The 12,176-nt window shown below is 41.3% G+C and overlaps 1 protein-coding gene across 1 annotated transcript; it reads right to left on the bottom strand.

Annotated features, from left to right (window-relative positions):
- Positions 1 to 6,825: 6,825 nt before the first annotated feature.
- LOC125027998 (trypsin-like) lies at positions 6,826 to 10,082 on the bottom strand. The gene is made up of 8 exons (XM_047617239.1): positions 9,728 to 10,082; positions 9,298 to 9,357; positions 8,951 to 9,007; positions 8,633 to 8,775; positions 8,384 to 8,475; positions 8,034 to 8,149; positions 7,581 to 7,753; positions 6,826 to 7,263 (listed from the first exon to the last, which is right to left on the bottom strand). Exons 1-8 carry the CDS (start codon positions 9,963 to 9,965, stop codon positions 7,105 to 7,107), a joined length of 1,038 nt encoding a protein of 345 aa, XP_047473195.1. The 5' UTR covers positions 9,966 to 10,082; the 3' UTR covers positions 6,826 to 7,104.
- Between the last annotated feature and the right edge of the window lie 2,094 nt (positions 10,083 to 12,176).

The following is a 12,176-nucleotide window of genomic DNA, read 5'->3' as shown; positions in this document are numbered from 1 at the left end:
TATTGATGGTGTTATTTTCCTACTTGTTACCAGTGCAAGAACATTTGTAAGCAAGTTCTGTACTAAACTGATTGAGTTTTTAATGATTGACTTCAGAAACCAGCAATGGGTATCGTTGGTTATGCACTTAATAGGTGCAAGTTATTTTAAATAGAAATTTCTATTGAAAGCCAGTGACCAGAGGTGGTAGTCTCGACTGACTAAACGCGTCTTCACAGGCGGGGAACTATAAAGGTGCGAGAAAACGGTAAACGGTAAACAGACCCCTAAAGTGAAAGCATCCTCATGAAGTATTGTGGCGAAAAGGGTAAACATGAGGCTACGACTAAGTGGGTTTCAGTCTCCATCTCCTCCCCCCCCCCCCCCACACACACACACACACAACACCACGGATGGGAAATCGTTGAAATGTAACAGATTGAGTTAACTAAACTAAAAACAAAAATGATAGGGATCACTGCTTTGTTTTCCCGACGGTCTTTTTTATCAGGCGAGACCTCCAAAACTGAGGAGGAAAATGCAGTCTCTAGCCCCTTATAAGGTCACGTCACTGATACAAAAATGAGAAAGGAATTAGTGCTTGTTGAACAGAAGTAAAAGGTCCCATAGAAATGCGAGACCACAGACACGGTAATACTTCAAGTCCGGTAGTTCATTTGGAATAGGTTATTGAATGTTTCTCCTTTTTGTAAATGTACCAAGTGTGACGAGGATATTAAATGACCTGCTCGATACACTCATGCTGTGCCAACCCAACGTCATCTAGTGGGCAGACCATGAAAATGTGTTACCGAGCGCATGATATTAGTTAGAGCGAGCATGTATATCACACACGAACACAATACATGCAGGAACCTATCACAAGAGGGAACAAACTGGTGTAATAAACTGCCCGGAGCTATTCACTAGGGAGCCCACTCTGACCCCAGGTTGGCTGGACATCCTGAATTTTCTCGTATTTCCGTGGATAACATTAAGAATCACTGATCATAGTGAACGGTTTATTTGTTAGAACACTGAAAACAATGAAAACAAACTAACCACGTGCATTAAAATGGGGTATAACAATCAATGAATGAATTTTTAAAATTTATATATATATATATATATATATATATATATATATATATATATATATATATATATATATATATATATAACTTCAAGCACAAAACGGCGTGTTGCTTTACACTGCCAATTGAGCGGGAAACACGGTACTTTACATGGCAATAAAAAGGAAAGGAGCAATACATTACAACATTTTGCTCTTGGCAGGGTGCATTTTAATTAAAGCTGCCTGTCCCGGACGGCGGGCAGACGAGGCTGAACAGGACATTTAACAAGAGCACCTTGCGAGGATCACTACAGTGCATGACCTCGGATCATTTACTTCATATTCAAACATGAACAATTGTGAGGGACAAACAATGGCATCAAGCCAGCAAGTGTCACCGTCACCAACATTTGAAAAAAAATATACTAACAATCAACACCGTTAATACCACAGTATTCACTGTATCGCATCTCGAAGTGCCACACTCGAGATAACCAGCTCTAGGGAAACAAGTTGGTCTCCTTCGACAAAGCCCAGCTCTGATGTGGTGGCTGTGAACCCGCACGCCACGGGAAAGGTGCCAACCAGCGATCTTCAAGAGGCGGGGGCGTCTTGGTAGACCGGTCATAAGGTTTTTTATTCGCCTCCCGTGTCCTCGTGCTAAATTTATTTCCAGGTGTCGAACATTTGGTAAACGTTGTAGCATAAGACCATCAGTGGTCTGCCGATTCGACTTTTGCTGGTTGATGGTCGAAGCTGCTCCAGTGGATGCAACTTCCAAGTTCTACAAACTCTGCACACCCTAAGAACTCGCCTTCCTGGGCTCAGGGTATGGGGTGACCATCCACACGCTGGAGCGTCTTACGTGACTTCAGCTGCATGAACAGGAAAGATGCCCATGGTCGGTTGTGAAAGTGATAGCCCTCCTGAATCCTCATAGAACTCGTGACAGTCTGGCACACTACAGCTAGCTAGCGGTCCCTCACCAGTAAAGTGAACATTAAGGCAGTGGCCAGCCAGCTCAATGTAATTCCCATGGAAAAAGATGCTGAAGGACAGACGCTGAAGGAAGTCCATTCCCAACAAGAGGTTGCCAGGAAAATGGAGACCTCGAACGACACTATGTTGATCTTTAGACTGGAATGTCTGTTGAAAGGCAGATCGGCCTCAGTAGTAACAGCAGTAGGAGATCCTGCAACACCTTGCTGTGTCCTTGAGCTGTCATTTATGTAGACGTTGGGCAGAGACGAGGCCACCAAAATCTTTCAGTAATGTAACTCTGAACCCGTGTCTATAAAACACGTAAGTGGCCTACCGTTGAAGGTCATGACAACATTTGTTCTGTCCTTTGGCTTCAGTGAGGCCTGCTACGATGGACTCCCTTTGGTGACTCTTCCGTCCGCGGGCTGGGGACCTTGGGCCGAACGGTGTGGACAACAGGAGTAGGCAGCTACAAAGTACCCTGGCTCTCAGCAACCAAAGCCCTGACTTTGAGCTGGCGGTGGGGGTCACATCAGCGGCGACGCGAGCTCCCCCACGACGAGGGAAGGCATTGGGCTGCCATCTGAGCTGAAGGCTGGAGTCCTCTAGCCATGGGTGTATGACGGGCCATGTGCGATGGTCATGCGTAGATGGAGTTTCCTGCCCTGAGGTAGACCTACAACGCCCCCGATGTCATTGGGATAATCTCTGGCTTCCTGCATGACAGCCATCTCAACTGCCTGAAAGAAGTCGAGGCGCCTGGTCAGGCACCATCCTAGCCTGGCCAAGCATCTAAAAAAAAAATAAAAAAATGCTGCGGCATGCCTGCATCACGAATCTTGGAACTTAGCCTGGCCCTGAACTCTCCCCATGCAGTAATGCCATTTAGGAAGAGGGCTAAGGAGGAGCATCTGTGCATGGTCACATGTTCTACCTCTAGTTAGTGGATGAGAGTATAATCCGTTGCAGACCGTGTCAACAGCTAAATGCAGGATTACCAGGACTCCACTTCCCTATTACGCTGTAGATCTAGCGAAGCTGGAATCTCGCCGTAGAAAGGGGGAATCTCGTCACCCCCACCGGAAAAGGAGGCAGGGAGAGAAGCCAAAGCTAATCCCTGGTGAGGTGTTGGGTGTAGGCGAGGCGGCTGATGCTGAAAAGCTTCCTGCATTCTAACGGGAGGCTGCTTCTGGAGAAGCACGGATGTGAAGCCGGAGGAGGCAGCACTGGTGACAGGGGCATCCAGGTACCGTCGTAGACCAGCTGTGGCGTGTGGTGCACACGCGGAAGACTGACTGGGACTTGGGAACGGGCAGCATGGCATGCATGTCAGCCATGGATGTCTGGGCATGCTGGAACAACTGGGTAGAGCAGAGGCAGCGGACTTTTGCCTCCAACTCGGCTAAGATCAGTGCTTCGTAAATCGGCCCACTTGCTCCAATGCCCTACCGCTGCTCTAGGCAACTTACTGCGACTGGCTCAGGTGTAGGCCCCTGCTGAGGCCCAGTGCTAGGGCCAGCTTGCACCGGCTCCTTCGTGGGCGTGGCACCGCATGACCCTAGCCTCGGTTTGCCCATCTTGCTAATGGGTATCAGCACAGCTCCCCGAGTAGCACGGTTGAGCCGAGTTGCGAGGCGAGGTAATGGACGGGGGCGCAGATTGTTGGCCGACAGGCGAGCGGCTCCTTGCAGACTAGCGACGACAGCTAGGCTGTTCTAGGTAAGGAGGAAGCCGCGAGGCAGCGAAGCCCACAACACACACTCTCGAAGTAATGCACCGACGTCCTTGTAGTAATGTACCTGCAAAATGTAAACTCGTATGAAAATACAAAATAATAACTATATATGTAAAATCGATCTTTAGTGTTAAATATCTAGACAAAAATGACTATATAAAACCCGTTACTACAAGAACAGTAAGAACAGTTAGAATTTACTATAAATAAAATCCGATACAAATTGAAAAAGTTAAAAGGGGCAATAACTGTGGGTGTTTAAATAAACGTGTTAAAAGTTACCGAGAGCGACACAGAAAAAGGGGGAAAAGGACGCTGCCATTTTATAGAGCATAATATACAACACCGCTAAGAGACAGTCCACAACACCCACACACAGGTGTGGGTGGTGTGGTGATGTCGCGTTCTCTGTAATTTGACACGAATTGCTAATTTAGAGGGGGGGGCTATCCTGTTTAGGGAATAAAGAGAAGATAGGAAACGATTAAATGACTAACAAAATAAGATAAATTAGTAAACATTAGGTAAATGTTAATGGGTAAAGCAAGCAAATGGGTGATTTGCGTGGCACAAACTTTGTGATCGGGACATAGACTTAGAATAATTACTTCAATACGCAAGATACTTATCTTTGGTGGAATTTTCCCTGCTGCCGACAACCAGACTGTAGTGAACTGCCCGGAGATGTTACCGTTAAGAATCGCTGAATCATGCATGGACGATTTAATTATTAATACACTGAAGACCAAAAGGAAAACAAATAATAACGAACACCAAAGAACGATATAGCAATCAGAGAATGAATCTAAAATCTATACACAAGGCACAAGCACAATGCACAGGTATTTCCGCCTCTGGGTGTCGGGGTGAACTGACTAGCTGCTCCCGGTACAAGGCGAGCTTCTGGACATTGGCAAACGAGTGCGGAACAAGGTAATTTACATGATAGTTAAAAAGAAAGGAGCGATAGATTAAAATATTTTGCTCCTGACGAGACACGTTTTGATTAAAGCTAAGGTATTTAAAAAGTGTATTTCGGTGTACACTACACAAAACATGCGAGTGTTCAGTCTATATATTAAACTATGAAATAACGTCAACATATAATAATACCTAATAATGTTTATACTAATTCCTGTTGCTTTTTCACATTACCTTATTTTGTGAATTTGTTAAATGTCCAAAACACTGATGTCAATTTTAGTTCGATTCTCAACGTTTGTTAATAAAACGCAAACCAAAGCTACCTAAATACACTCATGTATAAATAAGACATGGGTAAATAGTGTAGAAAAAACGTGTCTGAATAAATGATAGCGGTGATGATAGTAATGATGATATAGTGATAACAATAAAAATCATAATGATAATAGCAATGGTAATACTACTAATACTACTAATACTACTAATATTAATAATGATAATGATAATGATGATGATGATGATGATGATAATAATGATAATGAAAATAGTAATGATAATAAAAATGATAATGATAATAATAAAAATAATGATAATAATAAGAATAAGAATAAGAATAATGATAATGATAATGATAATAGTGATAATGATAATAATAATAAAAATAAAAATAGTACTAATGATACCAACAACAACAATAATAATAGTAATAATAATAATGATAATGATAATGATGATTACAATGACAATAATAAGGGTAGTGATAATAACAGAAAATAAGAAAATTGAAAATAAATATTAGTATAACAATGATAATAATAATGGTAGTGATCATAATCCTGAAAACACCCAAATGAGAGGCCAGTATCCTTTCTCTTCCTTTTTTTCCTTTCTTCCTTTTTTTTCCTTTCTTTCTTTCTCTTCCTTACAAGTTCGAAATGCAGGCCATCGTCGTCGCCGTTTCTGGTATGATTTATTATGCAAATTGACGATGACAAATTATGTTTTTGTTTTGTGGATGATTCTAGCGCTCATTTACCCGCCACGACATCTTTTAAAATCCGCTGGTGCCAAGGAAGAAGGTGTTAGTTTCCCATTTTCTGCGTTTCCGTTAGGCGCTTATCTCGTGGCTCCATTCTTTCCCAAATCTTCCTCTTCAGTATGTTTATTTTTCTCATTATATGAAAACAGAGAAAGAAAGAGTAGGGTGTTTTAACTCTTTTAGGTCAGATCAAATCCAAGTCAGCCTGGTAACGCCTCTGTACTATCTATTGCCCTCCATTTTAAAATTTCCATTCCATTACAAAATATGACGATGGGAAATTGATGGCTAATTCTCGATTTAATATGCAGTAACATTTTTCAGAAAATACAAATAGTAATGATAAGGATATATTTCAGACAATCAAAGAATAAGATGGACTTTGCCTCTTTTCTCTCCTTCCCTCCCTCTGCCTCTATTTCCTACTTATCTCCCCTTGGCTCTACGTTTCTCTTACCTCCTGCCTCTTTTTCCTCGTTATCCCCCTTCCTTCTTTCCTCCCTTCCCATTTGCCTTCTGTTCTCATTTACCTTTCTTACTTTTTTCCCTCCTTATCTCCCTCTCCCTTACTTCCCTCTTCCGCTTCTTTTACCTCTTCTCCCCTACCTCCCTTTATTTCTTCCTACTCCCACCCCCTTCTGTCAATTACATACATGCAAATAATATCAAATACACCTTTATAAATGCCATTCTCATTTTCATAAGAAACTGCCTCTTGTTACACCTATGGTTTACAAGGTATAGTACACATTGCAGTTTATCATATGAATGGACACATAAAAGTATATGTATTAGACATTTGAATCAGATATTCAGTACATATTCATAATGGCTAGTAAAATTGCTCGAAAAACGGTAAATAGATCTGCCTAAAAGGGATTTTATGTATATATATATATTTTTTTTCTTTTCTCTTCTAAGATGCACTTTTGGATATCTATGATGTAATTTAGCTTATATATTTCCCTGCTTCTAATAAGGGCTGTCCTGTGCAATATCATTTCTTTTCATCTTTTAAGGAAATTTCATTTCGAGAATTCAGATCTTTCAGTATATTTTCACAAACCGGCCAAGGATATCATACACGTGTACTTAATTTCGTTCAGTTTATTTCAAACATCAACAACTTTATACTGGGAGGCAGTGATGAGCTTAGTGGGTAATATCTATTTTTGAGGATTTATTTTACAGTACTGTACTTTAATCTGAAAGTTGATTGACAAAATTTCCTGCATTTCTATTTTCATGAAGCCAAAACAATAAATAATTACTGAAAAAAGGATTAAGGGTGTTTGTATAATACCAAAACTAAAATAATCATTAAAAAAATGACTACAAAATATGCTTAACTCTACTGTCCTTGTAATAAAACTATGCTCTCATGACGCTGTTGATCCATGGGATGTATTTGGAAACGTCCATGTAAACTGCAGGCTTTCCGGGCAGTGCACAACCCTCACGCCAAGACATGATTCCTGATATCACCTCTCCCTCTGGAGTATGGCACATCAGGGGTCCTCCGTTATCGCCCTGTTGAGGGAATGGGAAGTTAGGAAATGATGATCATATGCATGTTCTTTATGGATGATTATATGTCTATTATCTTTTTAGTTTGTCCCAGTCTTGGTCTTGGACAATATCTTTATGAGGTAATGTTTGTTCAATATCCCAAAGTGGGTACATTTTGTAAGTTTCTTTTTATAACTAAAACGAGATAAACTTTTCCCTTTAAAAGCCTCTACGATTGCAAAACTGATACCAGAGCCGAAACACTAGTACAAACACCAAAACTTCCAACACATAAGCACTGACGGAGAAAAATAATAAAGGTAAAAAGTCAGACGTACCACACATGCCCCGATGCCCTTCTTCCCAGCACAGATCACGTTCTCCCCCAAGCTGGCGTTGTAGGCTCCCTTGCACTGCTCCTTCTCCAGCAAGGGAACTTCGCTGATTTTGACCACATTACTGCCTGGGGTGCCCTCGTCGGTAGCGCCCCAGCCTCCTTCGCGACAGAGACCTAGGACCAGGATGAACTTCGTAACTTGGGATGGTGTAAGGATCGTCATCCCTATGCGTTAAAGACTGACCATGTTATCTTATGGCTTGGAAATATTCAATTGATTAATGATAAATGACTATAAAGATACGAAAGAAAAGAAGCATGTAAAAAAAAAAATACACATACATACAAATAGACACCTATCGAACTAAAAATAATATAGAAAAAACAGTCCGCATCAATTGCGTTTCTTTTCTCCAACAGAACACCTTTTCCTTTTACACGTGGGAATGCCTACCGGTCGAGATTTCGAAGATGGAGGAAGGGAGCTCAGCGACGGACACGCCCTCCCGCAGCTTCACCGCCTCCGACAGGTGTATCAGGGCGATGTCATTGTCCATAGGTCGGTTCCAACTAGCAAAGGGAGAGTGAGATTTACAAAACGGAGGAACTGCTTGAGAGAGAGAGAGAGAGAGAGAGAGAGAGAGAGAGAGAGAGAGAGAGAGAGAGAGAGAGAGAGAGAGGGGGGGGGGATGAGTGACAGAGAGAAAATCAATTCACATATGAGGAGAAAATTCTTTGATCTGTTTCCACAAAAATAATTTCTGAATACTCCATTGGCACCAATTCCTAACTTAGTACACTTACTGGGTGTAATTTGGATGTTTAATGACGTCCTTAACAGTGACCTTCTGCTCGGTGCCTTCTTCCTTGTCCATATCGTGCTCTCCCAACACCACCTGGCGGGAGATAGACCTAGATTAGCCTCAATTTTTGACACACGTTTCCCCAACCACAAATCAGCTGAGAAACACCACATACACACAGCACTCAATTTAACCAACCAACTGCAACAGTCACTTGTAATACCAGACTAACAAAAGACTAGAAACTTACCACAAGTTCCTGAACTCTCTCGCTGTCTAGACAATGTGCAGCGGTAAGCACCCAGGCTGGAGCAATGAGGGTCCCGCCACAGAGATGCACGAAAACTTTTTCAAAGTTTGTGACCTGCAGGCTTACTAACCATGGGAATTCTCCTGTAAATTGTATTAGGCATCAGTAACTTTAAGGTGCGTGGTATTTTTTTTTTTTTGTTTTAAAGGTATGTAGAGTTAATTATTTTTTTAATCGGATATACATTATGTCTTCAACAAAAACATGATTCTTCGTTTTTATTTCTCATTCAGATTTCATTCAAAGTGCAGAACTTACCAGGGGCGGCGGCGAGATGCATTGATCCGGGAGGTCCAGGTGGAGGAGCAACAATTTCTGCAATATTAATAATTGAATTACCAACTTGTATAGCCGCACCTCAAGTAATACTGAAAAAAACTTCTCCCTGCCTCTCTCTCTCTCTCTCTCTCTCTCTCTCTCTCTCTCTCTCTCTCTCACTCACACTCTCACTCTCAATCTCCCCCCCCCCCCCCTCTCTCTCTCTCTCTCTCTCTCTCTCTCTCTCTCTCTCTCTCTCTCTCTCTCTCTCTCTCTCTCTCTCTCTCTCTCTCTCTCTCACATCTCTCTCTCCGCTCCGAAAACGATATCAAGAACATTTTCCTTACCTACAGGAGGAGCCCGAAATGCGTACAGGTCATCGTCATGGTCGTTTCCGAGATTGCAACCTGGAAGGAGTAATTTGTCTTGACTATCAATTCTCTACGAGTAAAGGAAAGTAGAACGTTGGCGTTACATGAAAGAGGAAAGCATCTTATAACTTTAAAGTACAGCGTATATTGTTATTGCTATTTATTGAAGATTTTACAAGAGGGTTACTTTATAAAAATATATTTCTTATTAATTTTATACGTCATGTTTACACTGGAGAAAGACTGAAAACGATTATTAAAGTCATTACTTTCCATATTTTTCAACGGCTCTCACCATTTAACAAAATATCATTCAGATATGCCTGAGTGTCTAGATATATATTCATGATACTGTACAAATGTTAAAGAAAATCAACACAAAAAAAAAAAAGGAAAAACAACATGCCTTTTGATCTTTTAAAGTCACCTGAATGGCAGTCCAACAGCTTCGTGACGATGCTTTTCAGCTCGCTAATGGCCTCTCGGTTGGCTTCCACCGACGCGCGCAGGTTTTCCGTGAGCATTACAGGAGAATTTCCAGTTCGAGTCGGCCTGATGGACACCAGGAAGCTCGGCAGCAGGAGCGGGTTCTGGATGGTTTGCTGAGGCGCCAGAGGACTCAGCAAAGGCCCGTAAGGATTCATGTTCTTCGAAGTGTTGAAACGGCCAGGCGAAGGTGGCGACGGCGGAGACGACGGTGCTATCCAAGAGGGCGTCCTACAGTGACTGCGGCGAAGGGCGTTGCTGGCCTGGCTATATCGGCACCTCCCTCACTCTTGGTACACAGGAACTAACATCCGTATGACCCCAGCGATATTTCACAGTTCAGTGTCATTATTCTGTGATCTACACTCGTTATAATTTATGAACTTTCACTCGCGGCTGCTATCTGTTGTTGTTTTTTAGCCTCTAGAAGCACAACCGCCCCCTGGTGATGCTTCAGAATTTCCAGAGTGTTCTTATCACTTCTCCAAAACATGGGACGCAACGTGGAAGAGGAAGTCATGAGAATTCCGCGGGTTTGTCTTCCTATTTTTTTTTATCTGTGTGCCCTGCTCAGAGAAGGATAAAATTAGGCTCCGATAGGCATAACGCATCATGGACTCTTTAATTTTGTTGTCACTTCCTTAGTAATTTTTTTTAGCTGTTTTATCTTTTAAATTTTCATCCTCCCCAATAGAACTGTGCAGAACTTGAAACTCAGAGAATAATAATAATAAAAAAATAAATCCACCTAGTTTAAACAAATAATAAATCAATAAATAAATAAACATATTGAAGCTACCAAGTTCAAACAACTGAAAGACAGGTTTAACTCTTTAATGAGGGGAGGATCTCCATGCACACGCCATAATGATACTACGAGTCATTGCATGATAAGGATTACAACCAGGGTTCCACCCTCTTCCACTACGATGATGTAACGTCCTAAAATTAATTAAGTGCGACAGAGAAACGCGATTTCATGTTAGATAATATCTGTATCTTCACACGGAAAATTTTACCCGGAAAATGTTCCCCTTTTTCCTTAATATTAGGAGATATCTTTATTTTTTGCATTATACACGAAAAATGTTAATCTTTTGACTAGGTGTCGCAAAACTAAAATTAGGTTTCAAAAATATAGTATTTTCGGAGTAAAGTCATTTTTGACCTAACATTTTCATTTAAGCAAAAGTGACTTATTGGGTACGCAGTCGCTTATGATAAATAATGCGTTCACTTGTTATTTGTTTATAGTTAAAGCTGTGTAAAATTCTGCTAGTTCTAATTTGGCTATCTACATACAAGTAACAAAAAACAATTTTATGTAGTTATGTCAATGTGCGCGCACGCACGCAAACGTATTATGTGTTGTACATCTGAAAAAACCCATGGTAACCTACTTACAATCACATATCTGTATGTATATATGTATACATATGCATGGATTTGTATATGTATAACTTATACTACATACTGTTAACTCTCTCTCTCTCTCTCTCTCTCTCTCTCTCTCTATATATATATATATATATATATATATACATAGACATATATATATACATATAGATACACATATATATTATATATATATACATATATATATATCGAATGGTAAAACATTCTTCCGTGTTAATATGGTATAAAAAACACAATGCAAAAACTAGATTTATTGAAAATAAGACTACAGTTTCGAAATTCACCTGGATATCCTCTTCAGGTCTGAAGATGGAATTTCGTTGTCTCTACCATATATATGTGTGTGTGTGTGTGTGTGTGTGTGTGTGTGTGTGTGTGTGTGTGTGTGTGTGTGTGTGTGTGTGCATATATATATATGCATATTTATATATATATATGCATATATATATATATGCATATATATATATGCATATATATATATATATCATCATCATCATCAGGGGCGCATAGCCGCATCCACCCTTTGCTTCCACCTACGAGGTGGAAGCAAAGGTAGGGGCCCGGCCCATCTCTAGTTCTTCACGACAGGTTTGATCGATCTGCCCGAGCCACGACCCCCTCGACCGTCCCAGAGGCCTCCTCCACCCAGGGTTGTCACGGACAGAGACAACCTGATGGGCAAGGACATCATGCGGGAATCGAGCCAAGTGGCCGTATAGCCTGAGTTGGCGATCACGGATTGTGCAAGTAACAGGTCCTGTACCGGTCTCACAGTGCAGCCGTTGGTTGGACACATGGTCCCGCCAACTGTACACCATGATCCGGCGCAAGGATCTGTTACAAAAGGCATCAAGACGAGATTCCAGAGCACAAGATAGCGTCCAAGTTTCACTACCATAAAATAAAACTGGCAGTATCAGGGCCTTGAAAACACGTAGCTTGGTCCTTCTGCA

The sequence above is a fragment of the Penaeus chinensis genome, chromosome 8 (genome assembly GCF_019202785.1).
Source record: "Penaeus chinensis breed Huanghai No. 1 chromosome 8, ASM1920278v2, whole genome shotgun sequence".
NCBI lineage: Eukaryota > Metazoa > Arthropoda > Malacostraca > Decapoda > Penaeidae > Penaeus > Penaeus chinensis.
Note: the sequence above shows the minus strand (reverse complement) of the source record. Positions and strands in the feature narration are given on the sequence as shown.

Excerpts from the sequence above, each read along its gene's own strand:
- LOC125027998 (XM_047617239.1), bottom strand. The coding sequence starts at position 9,965 with ATGAATCCTTACGGGCCTTTGCTGAGTCCTCTGGCGCCTCAGCAAACC. Across the intron at positions 8,150-8,383 it reads AAACATCCAAATTACACCCA|TTGGAACCGACCTATGGACA; the intron begins GTAAGTGTACTA and ends TCCCTTTGCTAG. Across the intron at positions 7,264-7,580 it reads AGGGCATCGGGGCATGTGTG|GGCGATAACGGAGGACCCCT; the intron begins GTACGTCTGACT and ends TTCCCTCAACAG.